Below are 22,087 nucleotides of genomic sequence, written 5' to 3' on the forward strand. Positions count from 1 at the left end.
CGAGGGAGCTGTCAGGCAGCAAGGTCACCATCATCACCTCCTTTACGAATGGCAGACAGACTCAACAAGGGCTAGCCACTGGTCGGACATTACACAGCAAGGCAGAGGCTCTTCAGGGGTCTGAAGCCGTCTCTGTACATTCCAAAGCTTTTGGTCTTTCCACCCTGCATGCTATCAAGTCTAAAAAAGCAGCTGCGTTCCCAAAGATAAAAGGGTGCCCTTTTGTACCCCACTGACATGTCTCCCAGAAGGTGGGTGCAGTCTCGGCTGGGTAGGTCACGCATGGCCAAAAACAGCTGTGTGCTGGACACAGCTTCTGGGGACTGTCAGGCAGGGGGTGGTGGGGCTGCAGGGAGGCCAGTGGGAGTTAAGAGATGGGGGTGGGACTTTCCTGATGATCCAGTGGTTAGGACTCGGCGCTCCCAGAGTGGTGAGGGCAGGGGTTCAATTCCTGGTTGGGGAACTAAGATCCCAAAGGGCATGGCCAGATTAAAAAAGAGAGAGAGAGAGAGGAACAAGGGTAGAGGAAGGTGGAGAATAAACCAGCCCAGGAGACCACAGTCTGGAAATAAAGTTCCAACTTTGGAGCCACTGAACATATATATATATATTTTACATTTCTGGCTACACTGGGTCTTCAGTGCTGTGCACGGGCCCTCTCTAGTTGTGGAGCACAGGCTTCTCACTGCAGTGGTTTCTCTCGTACTGGAGCACAGGCTCTAGGCGCACGGGCTCAGTGGCTGCGGTTCGTGGACTCTAGGGCCCTGGCTCTCTGGCTCAGTGCACAGACTTAGTTGCCCTAGAGCAGGTGGGATCTTCCCAGGCCAGAGGTTGAACCTGTGTCCCCTGCATTGGTAGGTGGATTCTTTACCACTGAGCCACTAAGGAAGCCCTAGTACACATTTCTTTTGAGGAGTTTCACAGTAGGTATTTTACTAAATATTACATTCCTAAAGGGGCTTCCTTAGTGGCTCAGATGGTAAAGCGTCTGCCTGCAATGTGGGAGACCCAGGTTCGATCCCTGGGTTGGGAAGATCCCCTGGAGAAGGAAATGGCAACCCACTCCAGTACTCTTGCCTGGAAAATTCCATGGACAGAGGAGCCTGGTAGGGGTTGCAAAGAGTTGGACACAACTGAGCAACTTCACTTTCATATTCCTAAGAGGAAGCACTGTCAGCTGGCTTATAAGCTAAAGGAAGCTCCATGTTCCATAAGTCAGAAGGCTAACCATCGAGCTTATGCAGTCAAGCTTGGGCACAACAGGCCGGCCTCCAGCAACTCCTATAATGACCAGAATGCTCCCTTCAAGCAGAGGAAACTCATTCTCTACAAGGCTGGCCATGTGAACCCTGGAACACAATGGCACATGCAGGGTGTTGTTAAGATAAGTCATAAGCAGCCACAAAAGTGGGAAATGTCACATTCTTCCAAGCTATATAAGACCTCCAAATGAGTTAAAAGCGCCTGAACTTGCTAATGCAAACAGCCGATGCATCAGAAAAGCCCCTGATGCTAGGGAAGACTGAGGGCAGAAGGAGAGGGCATCAGAGGATAAGATGGCTGCATGGCATCATTGATGCAATGAACATAAACTTAGGCAAACCTGGGGACAGTGAGGGACAGGGAGGCCTGGTGTGCGCAGTCCATGGGGTCACAAAGCGTCAGACACAACTGGGCCACTGAACAACAACAAACTTGCTGAAAGAGGTCGGCAATGTCTGAAAAGTCCCGATTTTCCAGGAGTGGTCTGCAAACCCTCTGCAGAAGGGGAAAGGGGACCCAGGAACCTCTGGGCATTTGGATAAAATGCAAAAGTTGACTTCTGTCCCTTCTACCTTCTGTAGCAGGAGGCACCTCCACGCCAGTGAGCACCTGGCTCCCAGGCACAGAGGAAGGCTCAGAGCCCACCAACAAACATTCCCTATGCTCACCGGGCGCCACGCGCTGCACCGAGGGACAAGAAAGGGCGAAAGCTGAGGACGCCACCCTCAGAGAGGGCACAGGCTGGCGTGAGAAGCAAAACTATAAACTAGTGACGACAATGCAGCACGAGCTGTGCCAAAGAGCTGAGTCCCAGGTCGCACAGAGTTAGGGTCTAAGCCAGTACGAAGGTGAAGTGGTCCCCTGACACCTTACGGTTTTCATGCCTTTGTGCAAGTTCAGTGGGGCCATTTCTTCTCTCCTGAACGCTGCTGGGTTGACTTAATGCAGCATTAAGTTGACTTATTTTGGGGTCCCTGCTCTTTAAAGACATCCAACTGGAGAACCAGACCCGTTTTCAGACAGTAAGAGATTTGCCCTGTTTCAGGTGGAGGGAAGGGGGAAACGGCATACACTGCTCACCCCTCATGGCCCCTGCCCTGGTCCCTGGCTCCTCAGCAAATCAGAGGATGGATGTGTGGTTTAAAGCGATGTGTCTGCAGCATCGGTCTCCACCACGTCCCCAGGCTCAGTGTTCATGGAGTGTCTGCACATCACAGAGACGACTGATGAGGACCAAGATCCGGGGGGAACACACGTGGCTGGGGAGGTCAGAAGGGGCTGCACAGAGAAGGTGCAAGCTAAGCTGGGGCCTCAGGAGTGAGTAAGACACAGATAGCGGGGACACAGAAAATGCCAAGCATGGCGGGAAAGAGCATGGCACATTTAGGCCACGGGCTGCTGCAGACGAGCAGGATGGTGAGAGGTGGGAGGCGAGCCTCCGCAGTCAGGGTGGCCCATCATCCTGGGTACCAAGTGAGGGAACCTGAGGCAGATGTCGAGAGAAGCTTCTGAAGGAAGTCTCCGGTCTCATGGCTTGAGGGGGTGGGGGATGATAATCTTAGCTTCCACGGGCTACTAAAGTGGGGAACGTGGGTGAGAGGCTGTGTCCATATCAGGACATGAGAACGCATGAGGCAACTGGGGACTGCAGGCTGGAGCTGCCTAAAATCCACTGGAAGTCAGTGACCCAAGCACAGACATCAGAGCAGGCAGACTATTGGATTTTCAGTCCATGAACATTGGAGGATGATGGTGAGGGGATCAGACCCAGGTCACAGGTTGTGGGAGTGACTGCTGCTATCATTCACATCCCCACCACATGTGGGCTCCTATGACCTGTTTTTCTTTCTTTTGGTCTATCTTTATTTATTTGGGCTTCCCTGATAGCTCAGTTGGTAAATAATCCGCCTGCAATGCAGGAGACTCCCAGTTTGATTCCTGGGTTGGGAAGATCCCCTGGAGAAGGGATAGGTTACCCACTCCAGTATTCTTGGGCTTCCCTGGTGGCTCGGCTGGCAAAGAATCCGCCTGCAATGCGGGAGACCTGGGTTCAATCCCTGGGTTGGGAAGATCCCCTGGAGGAGGAAAAGGCACCCACTCCAGTGTTCTGGCCTGGAGAATTCCATGGACTGTATAGTCCATGGGGTCGCAAAGAGTCGGACACGACTGAGCAACCTGCACTTTCACTGGCCCCTCCTGCCACAGGCGGACAGCGAGGCCACTGGAGGGAATGACAAGGCCAGCGGGAGCCCTTAGTAAGAAATGTGCCGAGGAAGAGACTCAGTGGAAACCGACAGTTGAGGGACAAAGCCAAGAAGAGGAATCATGAGCAAGAATTAAAAACACATGAGAGTGAAAGAGAGCGAACAGGGTCGAGGGAGCCAGAGGAAGTGAGCACTTCAGAGGAGAGGGAACGAGTGTCAAGATCAGATAAAGAGTGAGAAGCACGCACGGGCTGCATAGGCTGGGAGGCCACCTGTGACCTTGGCAAGGGCCGTCGTGATGAAGTGTTGGGAGCGGAAGCTGCTACCAAGGGATGCCGAGGGCCGGTGGGAGGGGTGCGACCACCCCTCCAAGAAGAGGTCTGATTGCCGCAGGGTGAAAGGGGATGGTTATTTGAGCAAAAAAAAAACCAAAAAACAAAAAACAGGACTTGGTTTTCTCAGCCACGAAAAAAAGCAAACGGAAGTCTATGCAGCAGACATTACCTCTGCTGTTTTAATTAGCTGCTATTTGATATTTCAGACTCTCAATATGCTACAGGAAGCTTTGGTTTCATGTTCTAATCCCCTTGCCTTTTTATTTTCCATTTCACGTACTATTTCCATCATTTCATTCTCATGCGAGAAAGCTAGAGATTGGAAATTTCCTGGAGTATTCAAAGGCTGAGCTCCATTGAGATCAATTCAGGAGCAACCCCATCTTGATATGTCTTCCCTGGACCCAGAGTTCATTTTTTTCAAGACGTGAAATTGGAGATTGGTCCCTAAAGATACTTTAAACTCTCAGTATCACCTTACATCGGGGTGGTAGTTTTTAGTTTCCAGTGTATTTTCACAGACATCATTTCATTTCATTCTTACCATGACCCTAAGAGGGAGGAAGAACAGATAAGCTTATACTCATGTTACAGACCAAAACAGCAGCAAGCAAACAAACCAAATGCTGGATGCCTACAATGCACCCAAGGTCAGGTTCCCTTTCCTCTAGTCTTTCAACTACCTGAGCAGTGGTGGTGATGGCTTGACACTTGATTTGTAAAGGACATAATAATATCCCATTCAGCTATATGTTCATCACAGATGAGAAAGAGGCAGAAAGAAGGAAGGAGAGAGAGAATCTGAGTACTTCTTCCTGAATCAAGTTGAAGCAACTTGAAATCAGTTGAATCAAGTTCAGCCACTCCCCAGTGCTAGACACAGCAGTACTTTTCACAAATACTGCGATTCTAAACTGTGTGCTCAACTACTTTAAAAAATTTTTTTCATTCATTTATTTGTGCCTAGTCTCATGCAGAATCTTCAGCTGTGTCACACGAATTCTCAGTTGAAGCATGCAAACTCTTAGTTGCCATACACAGCATCTAGTTCCCTAACCAGGGATGGAACTTGGGCCTCCTGCATTGAGAAGGTGGAGTCTTAGCCACTGGACCACCAGGGAAGCCCCCCGTGTGCTCATTAGAGTCAACTGGGAGCGTGTTACAGAAAGGAAGATACCTGGTGCTGTTTTTAGCTCAGTCATCTCCAACTCTCTGCGACCCCCTGGACTGTAGCCCACCAGGCTCCTCTGTGCATGGGGATTCTCCAGGCAAGAACCCTGGAGTGGGTTGCCATGCCCTCCTCCAGGGGATCTTCCTGACCCAGGGATTGAACCCAGGTGTCCCACATTGCAGGTGGATTCTTTACCATCTGAGCCACCAGGGAAGCCAAAAGGCTTGGGCCTTTCCTCAAATCAGTTAGGTCAAATTGTCAAAGGTTGGCTGAACAGAAAGAAGCAAGGGAGCAAGGAATGAGATAGGGGAGCAGGAAAGCAAGGATGCAAATCTAAAAGCCTACATTCTAAGGTACAGCAGGCAGAGTTGCACAGCAAAATACATACATGAAGTGAGTATATTCTGCACACTTGAAGACACACTCTGTGAATGCAGTTTAAAATGACAATGTGGACGGTTATCTGATAACAAGGAAAGACGCACACATATACACCATTTGGCAGCCTCCCTATCCCCACAACAGATACATACATCTACCCCGTGGAGAATTATGGCATGCTCATACACAAACCCCTTTTCAGGCAGGGTCTTGATGGTTAACCACCAAATAAAGGTGCACATGGTCATTACAGAGCCGCAGCGCTGACTCCACGAGCCATACACCGAAGCGAATTTCATGGCATTGTGACAAGATGCTGTCCCCCAAATCACCTAGGTCCCTATTCCCTTAAACAAATAAAACCTGGAGCTACTTTAGGCAGTAGGTATGTGCCTACTTTCCTGGGTCAGGAAGACGCCTTGGAGAAGGAAATAGCAATCCACTCCAGTATTCTTGCCTGGGAAATCGCGCAGCAGAGGAGCCTGTAGGGCTACAGTCCATGGGGTCACAAAAGAGTCAGACGTGACGGCAACTGAACAACAGCACGTGCCTACTACCCACACGATTCTTGTCCTGGAGGAGTTGGGATAGTGAGGCAACAACAGTGGTTTCTCCTAGTGTTCTACAAAGATGGAGCTGGTGGCCCCCAGCCCAGGTTGTAAGCTTGGCCAAGGGGCAGGGTGCCAATGCCCCTGCCAGCATGCCTCCTGAGGTCTACCAGGTGGCTGGCTGGCAGGAAGGATGAAGCTGGAGGTCAGAAACTAGAGCCAGTCTGCACTGGTCCATTCCAGAGGCATGCTGAGAACCCTCATCAGCTCGTTGCTCTGATACCCTCCAAGGAAGGTTGCCAGATAAAACACAGGACACCAGTTAAATTTGTACTTTGATAAACAACAACACCCCAAATCTTGCATGGGACAGACTTATGCCGAAAAAACACCTACCGCTTGCCTAAGTCCAAGTTTAATGGGGCATCCCTGGTGGCTCAGATGGTAAAGCACCTGCTTACAATGCGGGAGACCCAGGTTTAATCCCTGGGTCAAGACGATCCTCTGGAGAAGGCAACGGCAACCCACTCCAGTACTCTTGCCTGGAAAATCCCACGGACGGAAGAACGTGGTAGGCTACAGTCCACGGGGTCGCAAAGAGTCGGACACGACTGAGCGACTTCACTTTTTCACTTTCTGCACTTTCAGTTGCTAAATCTGGCAACTGTACCACCAGGGAGAGCTCTCATATAAGCTTTCACCACCCAAATAACTTTAGATGGGTTCATATTCTTATATTATTAATTAGTGCCTATCAACATTTTAAATATATAATTTACAAAATAGTACACTTCTCTTTTTATGAACCTATCAGGTCATTTCTAATTTTGCAAATTAGTAGCATGATGAGATTTTCTTTAAAATCCTAGGTTTTTCTCCCAGGAAACATCATCGGAGACACTGTGATTGGCTTGCACTTTGTATATTCAGTCTGCAACCATCCCCATGAACTAGAAATACTGAAAAAGTTCAGATCTGGCCTTTGGATCCTTTAACTCAACCTTTCTGAATGTTCACTTTCAGCTGAAAGTCTCTTTAGAAAATGAAATAATGATGTGAATCAGGGGTCCCCAGCCTCAAAGAACTAGTGCCTGATGATCTGAAGTAGAGCTGAGATAATAATGATAGCAATAAAGCACACAGTAAACGCACTGGAATCACCTCAAAACCATCCCTGTTTCCCCACCCCCCTCCAAATTGCCTTCCATGAAATTGGGCCCTGGTGCCAAAAAGGTTGGGGATAATAAATCATAAATCATATTATCATTACAGACATAAAGGTGGCCCACTGCAGCACTTCCAGAACACCACAGAGGATTTTCAGCCTCAACTGCTCTTTTTTAAAAAAAATCTGTTTTCTATTATAAAAAATAATCTAAAAATAGTTCCACATAACACAAGGACAAAGCCATCTGTATAATCTCTCCAAAGAGCTCATATTTCTATAGATTTTATCACTTTCCAACTATTCCAACAAGTTCTGAAATTTAAGAAAGTCATGTAGATTTGTCAGACAAAACTCATCAAAATATTAAATTTAACCATTAATATTTTTATTATTTTATAGTATTCTTTTACATCACAGAAGACTCAATTCAAACATGTATTGAAGTAAATTCAGCATCAAAGTGCATTAAAACTCATTACAAACTTAAAAAAAAAGTTGCATGAAAATGTTTCTACCAATAATTGATTGATAAAACCAAAATGTTGATAAATAGATGTGAATATAGAAAAATATCCAGCACTCAAGTAAAATGAGCTGGAAGTTGCATATCTGGAAATGTTATCCTCGGTGTGTGTTTGAAAAAAATAACTTTCCACATATGCAGAGCTGAGACGCTCATCAGAACCGTCACATCAAAATCAGTTTGTATTTCATCTTCTTAATAACGAAGATTTCACTTTGTAAGGAAGGATAAAGTTGGAATTAAAGTCATTAAAGACAAAACTTGAATAAAAGGATATGAATGCAGTCCTGTGAATTTTAAACTCTAATCACTGAAAAGTCAAGAAGGATAAAGTAAAAAACTGACCTCTGAGTCTGCAGTCTTCATTGGGTTCCATGGATCTCCATTCAAAAGAGAGACACTGACCACTTCATAGGCTCCTGCCCCATCCCTCGTCCCGGCCTGTTGCATGGAAGGCACAAACTGGCTTCCCCAGTTCACCCCTGTAACACAAAGAAAAACCCTATGCTTATTCCAGTTTGGAAGAGTTTGGCATCAGAAGCATGACACCAACGACTCAATGAAAATACTTGCAAGTTGAATAAAGCCAGGCAAATACCATCAACTATTATATAATAGTTGAGTGTTAAAACTGATTAATTCACTGTCAATTGAACCAAAAATTTTGTAACTTAAAGCAAATAAGAGCTAATTTTTTTTTCCCCTTCAAGCCCTGTGGCACATGCTGGGTGATTACCATCTTCAAAGTATATAATTCTGTCCTTTGACAAGCAACAAAAATCCACGAGCAGTGACTTTTTAAATGATGAATTAATCCTTTGCTTAAGATCAGCTCTATTAAAAGTCTCAAGGCTTTAGCTGTATTAAGACTAACTCCATTTACTTAAGTCCCGGCGAATCAGTTACATACAAAGCCAACTCTGCACTCTGTACTTATGGGGGCTAATTTTATGGGCTTCAGGGAATGATTCTATAGACAAAATTAATTTGTCAGTTTCGACTGACTAGACTGGTTCATGTAAAAAAAAAAAGTCAAGTCATTCAGTCAACTATTATGTGATCTTGTTTCCTGGGGTCCTGTCGAACCAGTTAATATACTGACACAGGTTCAATGCAGCCCCATTTCCATAAACAATCCTAATGGAAAGTATAACATTTTTCTCTTCTGGAGAGTATATCACTTTCTTAACAAATACAGTAATTTCTCCAGGCCAGCTCCCCTATGAGGTCACACTCTTGCTATTCGGTACAACCACAGTCTGCCCCTCAAGGTAAAGGATGGGAGTTGATTCCCTCACATGTTATTCCCATTTCTTCAACCAGGACTCATAATTTTCAGACCTGAGTCATAACAGCACAGTTTCAAGTTACTAAAGAGTTCGCATTTATTGGGCACAAATGGTATTGAAATTTTAATCCTAGACATTTTACAGTTCTCCAAATACCTTTCAATCCACACCATTTTATCATTCTCAGTGTGGAAGTCTGCAGTTATATTCAGGTTACAAAAGGATTACTATTGTACTTGAGTACTAACTGTCTGACACAGCCTCCCTGAAAAATTCTCAAGCTGGTCACAAAGCATTTAAAACTCCCAATCGTTGAGTGCCAAGGGACAAGGGATGAACTGAACGTTGGGACTCTGGCCAGTGGCCGAGGGGGTGAGCTGGGCCCCTCGGCCACGTGGGGCAGGGAGAGGGAGAGAGGGGGCCAAGGGTGCAAGGAGACACGGGCTTGTGGTCTCAGGGCTGGGATGAGCCCGTGTCCAGGAGATGAGGGCTCCAGCTGTGCAGGCGGAGGGGGCCGGCTCCAGGCGGTGACATCTGTGGACATCCGGTGGAGGGCGGGCTATGACGAAGGAGTGGTTATCAGCACGAAGCTCATCAGAAGTCTTTCCCGGCTACAGAGGGGGCGGTCCACAATGGCTCAGAGATCTTGAATAAACGAGCTTCATCCACTGGCTTGATTTCATGTGGGAGATGGTGATGGACAGGGAGGCCTGGCGTGCTGCGATTCATGGGGTCGCAGAGTCGGGCACGACTGAGCGACTGAACTGAACTGAACTGAACGGAATGTGCTCCAAGAGTGCTGAGTCACTCCAAGCAGGGGCTTTGGAGTGAGACATCCCCAACATCAGTAGCATCCTGACCACGTATTAGCTGTTGGTCCTGGCCCAGCTGTTGACCCACTTACTAGTTCATTCATTCATTCATTCATTCACCAACTATTTATTAACTGCCTGTCTTGTGATGGGCCTTCGAGATCTGATGTCTTCCACTTAAATAGCCCGCTGTTTCTGCTTCAACCCTCATGTTACCTGGAGCGAGCCCCCTCTGCCTACACTTCTGGGACCCTCATCTCTTAAATACAGCCCTCTCCACCCCAGAACACTTGGTTCTCTCCATCTTGTGCATCTATGAGAGAGTCACAGATCAAGCTGCCCTCATGACCTATATTTTTACACTGGGTGAGAGACAACTGAACAAATATGATTGCACAGAGTAACCAGGACCCTGAAACAACAGGGTTGGGAGGACACCCCATGATGTCCTTGTAACTCTTCTATAAATCTAGAATGATTTCAAAATAAAAATGTAATGAGAAAAACAAGCCCGTGGTAGTTGGTAGGGAAGGCTACGTCTGATGGACAGGGACAAGAGACTGTATTGTTGGGATGGGAAGCATGGAGGATGAGGAACTTCCAGCCCTACCCAGAGCCGCGGGAGGAACACATCAGCAGTGGGTCCTCAAGTGTTATCTTTTCCATAAGATGAAGCAGAGGGCAGGGAGGCGCAAGGTGCGTAATACACATGAAGCATTTCATCAAGATCCTTCTCGAAGCTTTGCCAAGCTCCAGGTCTCATGCTCAAGACCCTCAGTGGGATTCCCATGTTAGAAGTTCCTGAAACAAAGTGAGTTCTGATGCAGTTACACAGTTTCTGCAGAGTGGACTAAGAGTGCAGCTAACTGAACACACCTTGAAAGAGTGCTGGTGTGCTGTCTGAAGTGGATTAAGAAGGATTTGAAATTCCCGCAATTACAGAGTGAAAACGGCAGATGCGCCTGAACTTGCCCCTCAACCAGTGAAAACCATGCCACGTGCCAAAGAGTTACCCTGGCCAACATTTTAATCCTCTGGAAAGTCAAGTTAAACTGTTAAGAGAGTGACTGCAAGCATTTTAAAATTTCCTCTACATAAACAAACCAGGTTGATTATAAGCTACTCCTGGAAGTTCTGTCAGTTAAGTTTCCAACACAAATGAATTGTTAAATTAAGTACTTAATCGCAAATTCAAATGCCCCAAGGCTGGATAAATCTAAACCTGGAATCCTGTACCACTCACCACCCAGCCGCAGTAAGGAAGACGGGATGGTTTCCATGGGTATTCCAGCTGTGATGCTCAGAGGCCCGGAAGGTTATCACCCAGGCCTCAGAGACTTAGAGAAAAACTCTTTGAATATAATAGGACTCACTGAGAAGCTGCCTGTCTTAAAACAGGGGTCCAACCTCCAGGCCATAGACCGTAGCGATATCAGAATAGAAAGAAAGTGCGTAATGGGGCTTCTCTGATGGCTCAGCAGGTAAAGAATCCATCTGACAATGCAGGAGATGCAGGTTCGATCCCTGGGTGGAGAAGATCTCCTGGAGAAGGAAATGGCAACCCACTCCAGTATTCTTGCCTGGAGAATTCCACGGACAGAGGAGCCTGGTGGGCTACAGTCCATGGAGTCGCAAAGAGCTGGACATAACGGAGCGACTAAGCACACAGCAAAGTGCACAATAATGTGCTTGAGTCATCCTGAAACCTCCGCCACACCCTAGGCCTCGGAAACTGTCTTCCATAAAACTAGGCCCTGGTGCCAAAAGGGCTGGGGACCGCTTCTTAGGAGAAAGGAGAAGTGCCATGAAATCCAGGTCTCCTTCGCTTGCCTCTGCCTGTGGGGCCCTAGGAGAGGCGGTATGCCCGCATCCTTGATTTTGCGGGGAGAAGGGAGGCCTTCGTGGGGTTTCCTCATCAATAATCAAACTGAAGCTGCACAAACCAAATATAAAGAACATATTAGTCCCCTGGACCGTTTTCCTCCCAGGCACTTAGGAGCAGAGAGCAACAGTTATTTACTCTCCTGAAGGCAAAATGTTCCGACCACTGAACACTTCCCTTTTCACCTACATATACCAACATCTTATTCCAAAAGAAGTCCTTTGGGACTGATTTTCTTCCCCTCTAAGAGGCTTTATTTCTAAATATTCCAAAGAGAACTGAGAGGCAGACTGTGCCAGTACTTGCAGAATGTTGTGCAACCTTTTAAAGAAATTGAATAACAACATTATTTGCTGAGGACAGTATTTACTATCTATATACATGGATAATGAAGCCATCTCTCAACTTTTTAATTGGTTGCACAACATCCCACCAGCAGTATGTACAGTCAGAGGATGGTTTCTTATGAGCTTTGCTTAAGTATGTATACACTGGTATTTCTTTTAGATGATGCAAATAAAATTTTTATTTGTGCTGCATGGATAGACAGAATAAATTATACACAGCTGTGAGATATCAGAATGTATTTTATGGAGTGATCTTGTTGACAAACCATAAAAGTAGCTGCACATTCAAGCCCTAGAAACCCAGGGGAAAAAAAAAATATGACCTTAGAAAACATACAGCTTGCATACATTTTGTTTTTGCCAATATTTGGGCATCAACAAAACTCAGTTTACTAAATAAAAAAATGTGACTAGCTTATCTTGGGGAGGAACTCCCAGCTTTCTTTCTGCTGAGTAACCAGATACATACAGTCCTTTTCATAAAATGGCCATTTTGCTTCAGTCTCACAGCATGTGTGTGTGTGTTAGTTGCTTAGTCATGTCCGACTCTTTGCAACCCCATAGACTGTAGCCCACCAGGCCCCTCCGTCCATGGAATTCTCCAGGCAAGAACACTGGAGTGGGTTGCCACTTCCTTCTCCAAAAGGAACTACAGAAAGAAAGAAAGTGAAGTCGCTCAGTCGTGTCCGACTCTTCGCAACCCCATGACTATTAGCCTAGCAGGCTCCTCCATCCATGGAATTTTCCAGGCAAGAGTACTGGAGTGGGTTGCCATTTCCTTCTCCATCAGTCTCACAGTAGGAAGAAGCATATGAGATATTTAGGCTTCTAACACAATTATCTTCTGTGACAATCAGCACTGCTTTCCCATGAGACATGCATGTGCCTACTATGCTTGTCTGAGTTTGTCATTTTCAGACTTGATTATGGCTGGTGAAGAGGGAAGTTATAGACCTAGTTCCTTAAGCAAGAATGTTTGCAGCGATGGCTTTTAAGGTCTTGGAAAAGCCAGCAATAAAGACATCCCCTACAGTACCTTCAGATCCCCTCCATGTGAGTCACCCAGAGCCTGGTTACCCATGGAAGTCTTGCCTCTTTCCTGCTCCATCTGGCCAAGCCTCCCTGGCTTGGCTTACTAAGAGTCATCCAGACCACCCTGCTGTCCACCTAAGGGTTTCAGCTTCTTTACAGAAGAGATTGACAAAGTTTTGAGATACTGAACAATAAACATCTTGAAGACACAAGACCTGGCCCTGGTCTTGACTCCTCTTTGATTTACTGCCCTCGATCAAAGCCTGCATCTAAGGTACTGCTGCTGCTAAGTCACTTCAGTCGTGTCCGACTCTTTGCGACTCTATGGACTGTAGCCCACTGGGCTTCCTTGGGATTTCCCATGCAAGAAGAGAATTGCCATGCCCTCCTCCAGGGGGTCTTCCTGACCCAGGGATCGACCTCACATCTCGTCTTCTCATTGGCGGGTGGGTTCTTTACCACTAGTGCTACCCGAGGGAGTGAAGTCGCTCAGTCGTGTCCAACTCTTTGCGACCCCATGGACTGTAGCCTACGAGGGTCCTCTGTCCATGGGATTTTCCAGGCAAGAGTACTGGAGTGGGGTGCCATTTAGCGCCACCTGGGAAGCCTCAATTCTCATAGGGTTAAGGAAGCTCAACTAAGTCAGAATAGTCAAAGGGCTTCTGAAAAGCTTAACACATAAAATCAGTCTAGGATGTCCGAATCCAAGTTTACAGACTTGTAGGCAGGGTTTCTCCAACCAAACAGGCTAACAGTATGAAGATGACAGCTTCATGCTTGTCATTAGAATATACAGGGGTTAAGGTGCTTGGGAGGTATCCATTCAAGTTATCCAGTAAGCCAGTGGGAAAACAACCTCTGATGAGACTACTAGCCAAGATGAAACTTAAAACACTAACCTAGAGTTCTGGCTTTAAAGCAAAATCACTATCAATGCCAACACGAACCTAGGAGAAGAGGATTAATCTGAGGTACATAAAAGAGAATTAAGATAAACAGTCCTTAGAAAATCCAGGTGGGGGTAAAAACTGAGACAACCATTACGAACTGCAAAAGAATCTGAGGACAAGGCCCTGGAAACTCACAAAGCATTTTTTGTAATCCCAGAGAGCTAAAGAAAATCTTACTGGTTTGATTGAGCAGTGTCTTGGTCCAGGGGAATATGGTGGCAATGTTCCCATAAAGGACAAATATATCTCCCTTGGTTCAGATTCCTATCTATAGTCTTAATCAAATAACAACATCACTCTCTCATCTCGTCTGCAAGCTCCGAGGGTGATAATTAGGGGTGTGATTAGTTTTAAATGGTATAGCTCAAGGATGTTCAAAAGAACCATGGCAAAAGTTAGTCTTAAAAAGAGTAGTTTTACAGCGGAAAAGCACTATGTCAGCCAGATTATCAAGGTCAACGTCAGCAGCCGTAGCCCTAATGTTGGCATGTACTCTTCATCGGATATGATGAAAACGACACTTGACCTCTGATCGATCTAATCCTGAGACAAACGCCAATTCAGGTCATCCTATATTATATTTGGCCAGCACACCTCAAAACTGTCATGGTCATCAAAAACAAGAACAGTCTGAGAAACTGTCACCGCTAAAAGGAGGCGAAGGAGACATAATGACTCAATGTGTTGAGGACTCCTGCCTGGGATTGACGAACAGAAAAGGAACGTTAGGTAAAAAGTAAGGAGATTGGAATAAAGTATGAACTGGAGTTAAAGACATTATGTCAATATTGGTTCATTAATTTTAACAACTGTACAGTTCTCAGGTGAGATAGTAAGAGGGGGAACTAGTTATGGGGTATAGGTGTATGCGTACCAAGTCGATTCAGTTGTGTCCGACTCTCTGCAACCCTATGAACTAAAGCCCACCAGGCTCCTCTGTCCACAGGATTTCCCAGGCCAGGATACTGGAGGGGGTTGCCATTTCCTTCTCCAGGGCATCTTCCGGACCCAGGGATCGAATCCGTGTCTCCTGCAGCTCTTTCACTGCAGGTGGTTTCTTTACTGCTGAGCCACCACAGAAGCCTATGGGGTATAGGGGAACTCTCTATACTCTCTTCCCCATCTTCTTGTAAATATAAAGCGGTCCTTTCAAATAAAGTCTATTAATCATCATTTGAGGACTTAGTCTGCATCTTGCAAGAAGACCACACGTCATTCTAGAGCAGTTCAGTATCAAAGGGCTCAGAGATGGATGGCTGTTATCACCAGTGGCTCCAAATTCCAGCAAACTGGAGTCTCTGCCTTCATCTCTCTTCTAACATTGCTGTTTGTTCAGATGGAGGAAAGATGCAGTAACTGCAGTCACGTGAAAGGCATAAAGCAGTTAACCAACAAGGTTTCCTAGAGTATGAAAAGGCTGCTGCTGCTGCTAGGTCACTTCAGTCGTGTCTGACTCTGCGACCCCATGGACTGCAGCCCACCAGTCTCCCCCGTCCCTGGGATTCTCCAAGCAAGAACACTGGAGTGGGTTGCCATTTCCTTCTCCAATGCATGAAAGTGGAAAGTGAAAGTGAAGTCGCTCAGTCATGTTCGACTCTTAGCGACCCCATGGACTGCAGCCTACCAGGCTCCTCCATCCATGGGATTTTCCAGGCAACAGTACTGGAGTGGGGGTGCCATCGCCCTCTCTGTATAAAAAGGCAGAGCATGCAAAAGCAGTCAATCCTCAGGCAGTGGAAAGGCCCTTCGAAATACACCCAGAGAACTCTTCAGAACACAGAAACAAGTTGCTGTAAAAACGTCACCTTTTTTTCTGGTTACTGGCGACAAGACTCTGAAATAGTACAGAAGTGAAAAGTTGGTTTAAGAAGGTTACACCAAGTGACAGTCACATAAATACTTGGACGAAAGGATGTTGAAACAGAACCAGATTCGCTCAGAGCCTAAGGTTGTAGCTATCCACACTGGAAGGCTAAATTATCAAGACACAGCCTGATGGAATGGAAGCAGCTGCAGTATTTTGAGTCAGAAGAGTCAGTATTTTCTGCACCCCCCAGAGGCTACATGGACGCTCTGGGGCTAGTCTCTCGCCCTCCCGGATACACAAATCCTTTAGGTGTCCAGGAAGACTATGGACCATTGACCACTGCCGAAGGCTGGTGAGAGGGTCAGCAGACACCACGGGCGCAAAGTGTGGGTGGGTGTCATTTAGCTTAGTTTTTTGCTTTTGCTTCGTTTTAATCAATCTTTGGAAAGAAATACACTAAAATGCTCTTCTAGGTTTTTTGCTCTGAGTGTTAGGGCTGTGAGTTCAGTGTGTTTCTTCTTCATGTTTGTACATATCTCTGATTTTTCTATAAACAGACATATTACTTCTAGGATGGACAAAAAATTTTAAAAATCAATCATTTGAACTCATGATGACAAACCAACTGATGTATGATGTTTTACTTTCTTACCAGCTTTCCTGGCATTGCAGGTTCACTGCCTTGGGCATGCTAGAGGACACAGGCCGTTTGGAAATAAAAGCCATCAAGTACTATGAAACAATTACAATTTTGAAAAGACGTTTTATACGTCATTTCAAAATTCAAAGAGAGCTAGTTATTGCTTCCCATAAATGTTTCAAATGGATTCATACCCCAAGCACAAGTTGTCTCTACTACACATAAAAATAACTTTTCATGCCTAAAGTGTCTCCTATCTGCAAAACCATTTACAACATCAGCTTCTATTTTAGACTCCTTTGCTGGTCATTGTAAACTAGTGCAAGTCCTATTTTATAAATGGTGAGACTGAACTAAGCGTTTATACTGGTTATTTCTAATGTTTCCCAACAATAAATGGCAGAATTAATAACAAAACCCAAGCCCTCTGAATTTCATATGCATTCATTCACTTTGTCCTTCATCATAGGAACAAAGAGATGCTGCAGGAATTTATTTGTAATACTTTGGATGGTGGAGGATGGGGGTCAGAATTTTCAAACAATGATGTAAAGGGAAAATGGAATCAATTATTAAAATCCTAGCACAGGAGCAGCTTTTGGAAGTGGAGAACAAAAAGACAGGAACAGAAGCAGATTTGTTCCCTTCACTACTGTAAAAGCATGAGATGGAATCAAACAACAATGACCCAGCAGCCATTTAGTATCTACACTAAAGACCATGGACTTTCACGGCACTAACATCCATCAGCGCCATTGTATCATTGTCATCACAGACCACCTTCTGCTGAAAGTCACTCAGTCATGTTCAACTCTTTGCAACCCCATGGACTGTGGCCCGCCAGGCTCCTCTGTCCATGGGATTCTCCAGGCAAGACTACTAGAGTGGGCTGCCATTCCCTACTCGAGAGGATCTTCCTAATCCAGGAATCGAATTCAGGTCTCCTGCACTGCAGGCAGATTCCTTACCATCTGAGCCACCAGGGGAGCCCCTTTCTACTGAAACACACCCTCAACTTGGCAGCACTCAGTGGCTCTGGTTTTCTTCTCCTTCTCCAGCCAGATCTTGCCTTCTCCACTCATATTCCTTTCTCCCGCCTCCCTTGGGGGACTTGAACATCCCCCAAGTCTCAGCTCTTGAACATCTTCCCACCCCACTCTCACTGTTCCTGAGAGAACTCATTAATTTTTAAATTGATGTTGCTCAAATCAGTATTTTTCCATCTGGCCAGTTCACCCAAGTGCAGTTTGTAATACAGTATCTACTGGACACTAATTTCAATGCTTTGTCACCATCATCATCTCAAACTCAGCACGTTTAAAAACCAAAGGCTTCATTCCGTCCCCCAGTCAGAAAGCAAAACACTGTCCATCGTACATGTCTTGCCAGAGTCCCCACCATTCACCACTGCCTGCGTCACAGGGCTTGGAAACATCTTTTTTTTAATCACTCACATTCAACAACTCCAGCTGGGTATCTTATGCTTTGTTTTTGTTCTATTTTCTCAAAACTCTCCTACTTTCTACTGAATCCTTCTTGGTAGACTCATCACCTGAAGCTCCCTCTACTCCAATCTCAAAGGACAGGACACATTTGATAAGAGCAAAAGTCTATGGCAGGGTTTTCCATCAAAAGAACATGAATGCAAAGGCCTTAATGCAGGGAGAGCTTAGTGTGTTCTAGAGCAGAAAGGGTCAGTATGGCTAAAATGAAGTATGAAACGGCGTGGACAGAGGTGTGAGCTCAAGTATAGAGGGTAGGCAAGGCCTGGATCACGCTGGGCCTTCTAAGGTAGCATGTGGGTTTCATTTGGAGTGCAGTAGAAAGGCATCATAGGATTTTATGTAGAGTAAATCTGATTCATTTTGGAAAAATTCTCTGCTGGAGAATGGAGTGTGTGAAGAGTGGAGAAGAATGTATACATGAGAACTATTCATAGGACAAAATGCGATGCTGAGCATAGATCCCACAATTAATAAACATTTCTAGATGACAACAGTGAACACTAATTAAACAAGTTGTTGTTCAGTTGGTAAGTCATGTCTCTGTTGCGACCCCATGGACTATAGCCCACCAGGCTCCTCTGTCCATGGGATTTCCCAGGCAAGAATACTAGAGTGGGTTGCCATTTCCTTCTCCAGGGGATCTTCCCGACCTAGGGATCAAACCTGCATCTCCTGCATTGGCAGGAGGATTCTCTACCACTGAGACACCAGGGAAGCCCCGATTAAGCAAGTGTTGTGCACCAAACCCCATTCTAAGTTTCACCTTTTTAAACCTCATAATGACCCTTGGATGTGTATCGTCATTTAGTAGATGAAAAAGCTGAGGCACGGAGAAGTTAAGAAATTTGCCTGTGGTCCAAAAAACTATGAAGCCACCCAGACAGCCCACCCAGACAGCCAAGTACTAGGATCTAGGCTCCAGCCACACCATGTGATAAACAAACACCACTCTGTCCAGGAAACACTGGGAACAAAATTCAGATTCCTTCCTGAGTCCTACAAGTTCTGGAACCCCAACCCCTGAGAGTTCCATCTTGCCAGCTCTGTTGTGACCACACTGACCACCCCTCTGACCCATCATATGTCCAGCTATGTCTGACTTCGTGTCCTTGGTTTTTGCTTTTCTTTCTGCTGAGAACACCCTACTCTCAAACCTCTGCTGGCCCTCAAATCTCATTACTTACGTCTCAGCTCAAATGTAAAAACCTCAGAGGGGCTGCCCGACTTCAGAACCTTCCTTCTACCCCACGTTTCTCTCCAGCCCATCGTCCTATTCTGTTCCTTTAATGGTATTTATAAGCATCCAAACTCATTTTATCATTTTGCTTCCACTACCCCACTCCCAAATCTAAAATGGCAAGTGGTAGGGGCCATATTTGAGTGGCTCAATCGGTAAAGAATCTGCCTGCAAGGTGGGAGACTTGGGTTAGATCCCTGGGTGGGGAAGATCCCCTGGAGGAGGGCATGGCAACCCACTCCAGTATTCTTGCCTGGAGAATCCCCATGGACAGAGGAGCCTGATGGGCTACCATCTGTGGAATCGCAAAGAGTCAGACACAGTTGAGCAACTAACACACATGGGCCTTATTTATCAAATTCAATGTTCTATCTTCATATGCAGACAAGTATTTGGTTAATGAATTATGACCAAACGAATAACAAGTTCTCACGACCTTGGGATCATAATGACAGCAGGGTTGGGTCCTGGGGCATGGTTCTCATTACAGAGGCTCTGAAGGGTGACTGATTTTTAGCTCGCCCAGCATTGTCTGGCTCCTTGAAGGTTTATGCACAGATCCAAACCCAAGTGAGCCTTCTTTATAAGTCAGAATTTCAACTTACTTTTAATGAAAAGGAACTGGCAAGTCAGCCAGAATCCTCATCTAAAGCATTGGGTTCATTATCTCCCCAGCAGGAAACCTTCCTTGAAAAGCCAAATTAAGATCAGAACAGAGAACTAAAGGACGGGAATAGAAATCATCATCACAGAAGCCTAATATTTCCTTGTCTACTCAAGAGTGCGTACCTGCCATGCTAACCAAGAGAGCACTGAATCCCAGCGAGCGCAGCTGCCCACTGAGGGTCTTGAGCACAGGCTGATTATTTGAACTTGAGTGCATTTTCTACAGACTCGCTGAGTTCTCAAAGGCGGGCTCACCAACACTTGTGAAATTATAACGTGCTTGACTCTCATACCATCCTTTAGAAACACTTCATTTTCTTTATGAAAACCATGCTCTAAGTTGTCACTCAGGGAAGAGTTTCTAGACCTAAATCTCATGTGCATTTATGAGAAAATACATTCTAAATTCCAAAATGTGATACTGGGGACCACATCCCCTGTCTCCTGCTTCACTTCTCCACCTGCTGGGAATTCAACTGTGCAGATTCTGCAACTCGAGCCAGAATGGCAGGCCGGGGGCAGGGGGGGTAGTGGTGGACAGGGGAGGGAGGAGCAGGGCAAGACAGGGAGGCCTGGGCTGGAAGGAGGGTAAGGACGGGGTTGATGAGTTAGAGATCACCTGTCTAAGTCCTAAGGACCAAGGGGCAAGTGTGGCTGTCTGAAGGCAGGTGCTGATTTCTATGACTTTAACTTTCTAGTTGTTGACTCTGTCCATTGAATTTGGGAGGCCCCTAATTTAAATAGTCATACAGGACACCCCAAATGATTATGTCATAGGATTGAAGTCTTGCTTTCTGGAAAGTTTCAGTTCTATGTGATTTGACAAATACTGGCTAGGCTTCTAGAATGAAGCAGAATAGCATTTAATAATTTTGATTAGAAATACTTTTGTTCTCAGTTCTCAAAACTGAACAATGTGCTTATCTGTCTTTAAGTCCATGCTTCATCTCACACAGGTAAAGCCAAAAAGTAAAGAAAACTGTTCAGTTTAGGAACCTTTCGACAATTTCCTCTCAACAATACCCAGCTTTATTGTGACATAATCTCACAGGCGAGAGAGATTGCCCGTCCTTTGCTGGCCATCAAGCTTGCTATGAGGGCAGGTGTCCTCGTAGGCTGAGCGTCATGGCATGTGAAGTCACTTCCGTTGTGTCCGACTCTGCGACCTTGTGGACTGTAGCCTGCCAGGCTCCTCTGTCCACGGGATTCTCCAGGAAAAAATACTGCAGTGGGTTGCCATTTCCTTCAACCCAGGGACCGAACATCTCCTGCATTGGCAGATGGGTTCTTTACCACTAGCGCCCCCTGGGAAGCGAGCGTCATTGCCCTCATTTAAAATTCACACTAATGATGCATTCATTATTCTAAACAGGCTTTCTGTTCTCTGTGAAATTAGCACTGATTGCCACCCGAGTGTGAGAAGGCTGCTGACAACACTGGGAACTGTCTTTCCCTGTTGCTATTTCTGGCCACCCAGTGTGGCCAGTTGAGTCAACAAGAGGAGACACAGCTTGCCATGGCCACCCTGAACTGATGGAGGCAGGTGAAGAGTGGAGAGTGGACAGGGTTGCCTCCTGCCTTTCTGGATCTGAACTAGGACTGTTCCCCATCCATTCAGCAATGACAAGGCCGTGGCAGGATGACAACTCAGTAGACAAATATTATTAAGAAAAAGCCCTATAAAAATATGTGCCTATTGGTAAAGAAAAAAACATATATTTCTTTGTCATTACATTGTGCATTTATTTGTCACTGAGGTTGAAAATTTTCATATTTTTTCAGTTATTTTCTTTTCTTACTTTGAGGATTATTTGCTCATATCTATTGCTCTTGATGAAAGTGAAAGAGGAGAGAGAAAAAGTTGACTTAAAGCTCAACATTCAGAAAACTAAGATCATGGCATCTGGTCCCATCACTTCATGGCAAATAGATGACAAAACAGTGGAAACAGTGTCAGACTTTATTTTGGGGGGCTCCAAAATCACTGCAGATGGTGATTGCAGCCATGAAATTAAAAGACACTTACTCCTTGGAAGGAAAGTTATGACCAACCTAGACAGCATATTCAAAAGCAGAGACATTACTTTGCCAACAAAGGTCCGTCTAGTCAAGGCTATGGTTTTTCCAGTGGTCATGTATGGATGTGAGAGTTGGACTGTGAAGAAGGCTGAGCGCCGAAGAATTGATGCTTCTGAACTGTGGTGTTGGAGAAGACTCTTGAGAGTCCCTTGGACTGGAAGGAGATCTAACCAGTCCATCCTAAAAGAGATCAGTCCTGGGTGTTCATTGGAAGGACTGATGCTAAAGCTGAAACTCTAATACTTTGG

The 22,087-nt window shown here is 45.7% G+C and overlaps 1 protein-coding gene across 2 annotated transcripts in view; it reads right to left on the minus strand.

Annotated features, from left to right (window-relative positions):
* Window positions 1-22,087, minus strand: part of ADAM12 (ADAM metallopeptidase domain 12) — a 394,287-nt gene that overhangs the window by 333,729 nt on the left and 38,471 nt on the right. Inside the window, exons 1-2 of one of the 2 annotated variants that reach the window (XM_086378406.1) lie at window positions 10,305-10,495; window positions 7,939-8,075 (exon numbers count right to left, since the gene is read on the minus strand). In XM_086378406.1, the coding sequence (XP_086234532.1) occupies window positions 7,939-8,043 (105 nt within the window). In that variant the 5' untranslated portion in view covers window positions 8,044-8,075; window positions 10,305-10,495. Of the gene's footprint in view, window positions 1-7,938; window positions 8,076-10,304; window positions 10,496-22,087 lie in introns of those variants that run through there. The other variant, XM_086378404.1, reaches the window with a different exon arrangement.

Source organism: Bos grunniens, chromosome 26 (assembly GCF_055505025.1).
Source record: "Bos grunniens cultivar Pamir isolate PY7600 chromosome 26, Bosgru_T2T1.0, whole genome shotgun sequence".
In the NCBI taxonomy this organism is placed as follows: Eukaryota; Metazoa; Chordata; class Mammalia; order Artiodactyla; family Bovidae; genus Bos; species Bos grunniens.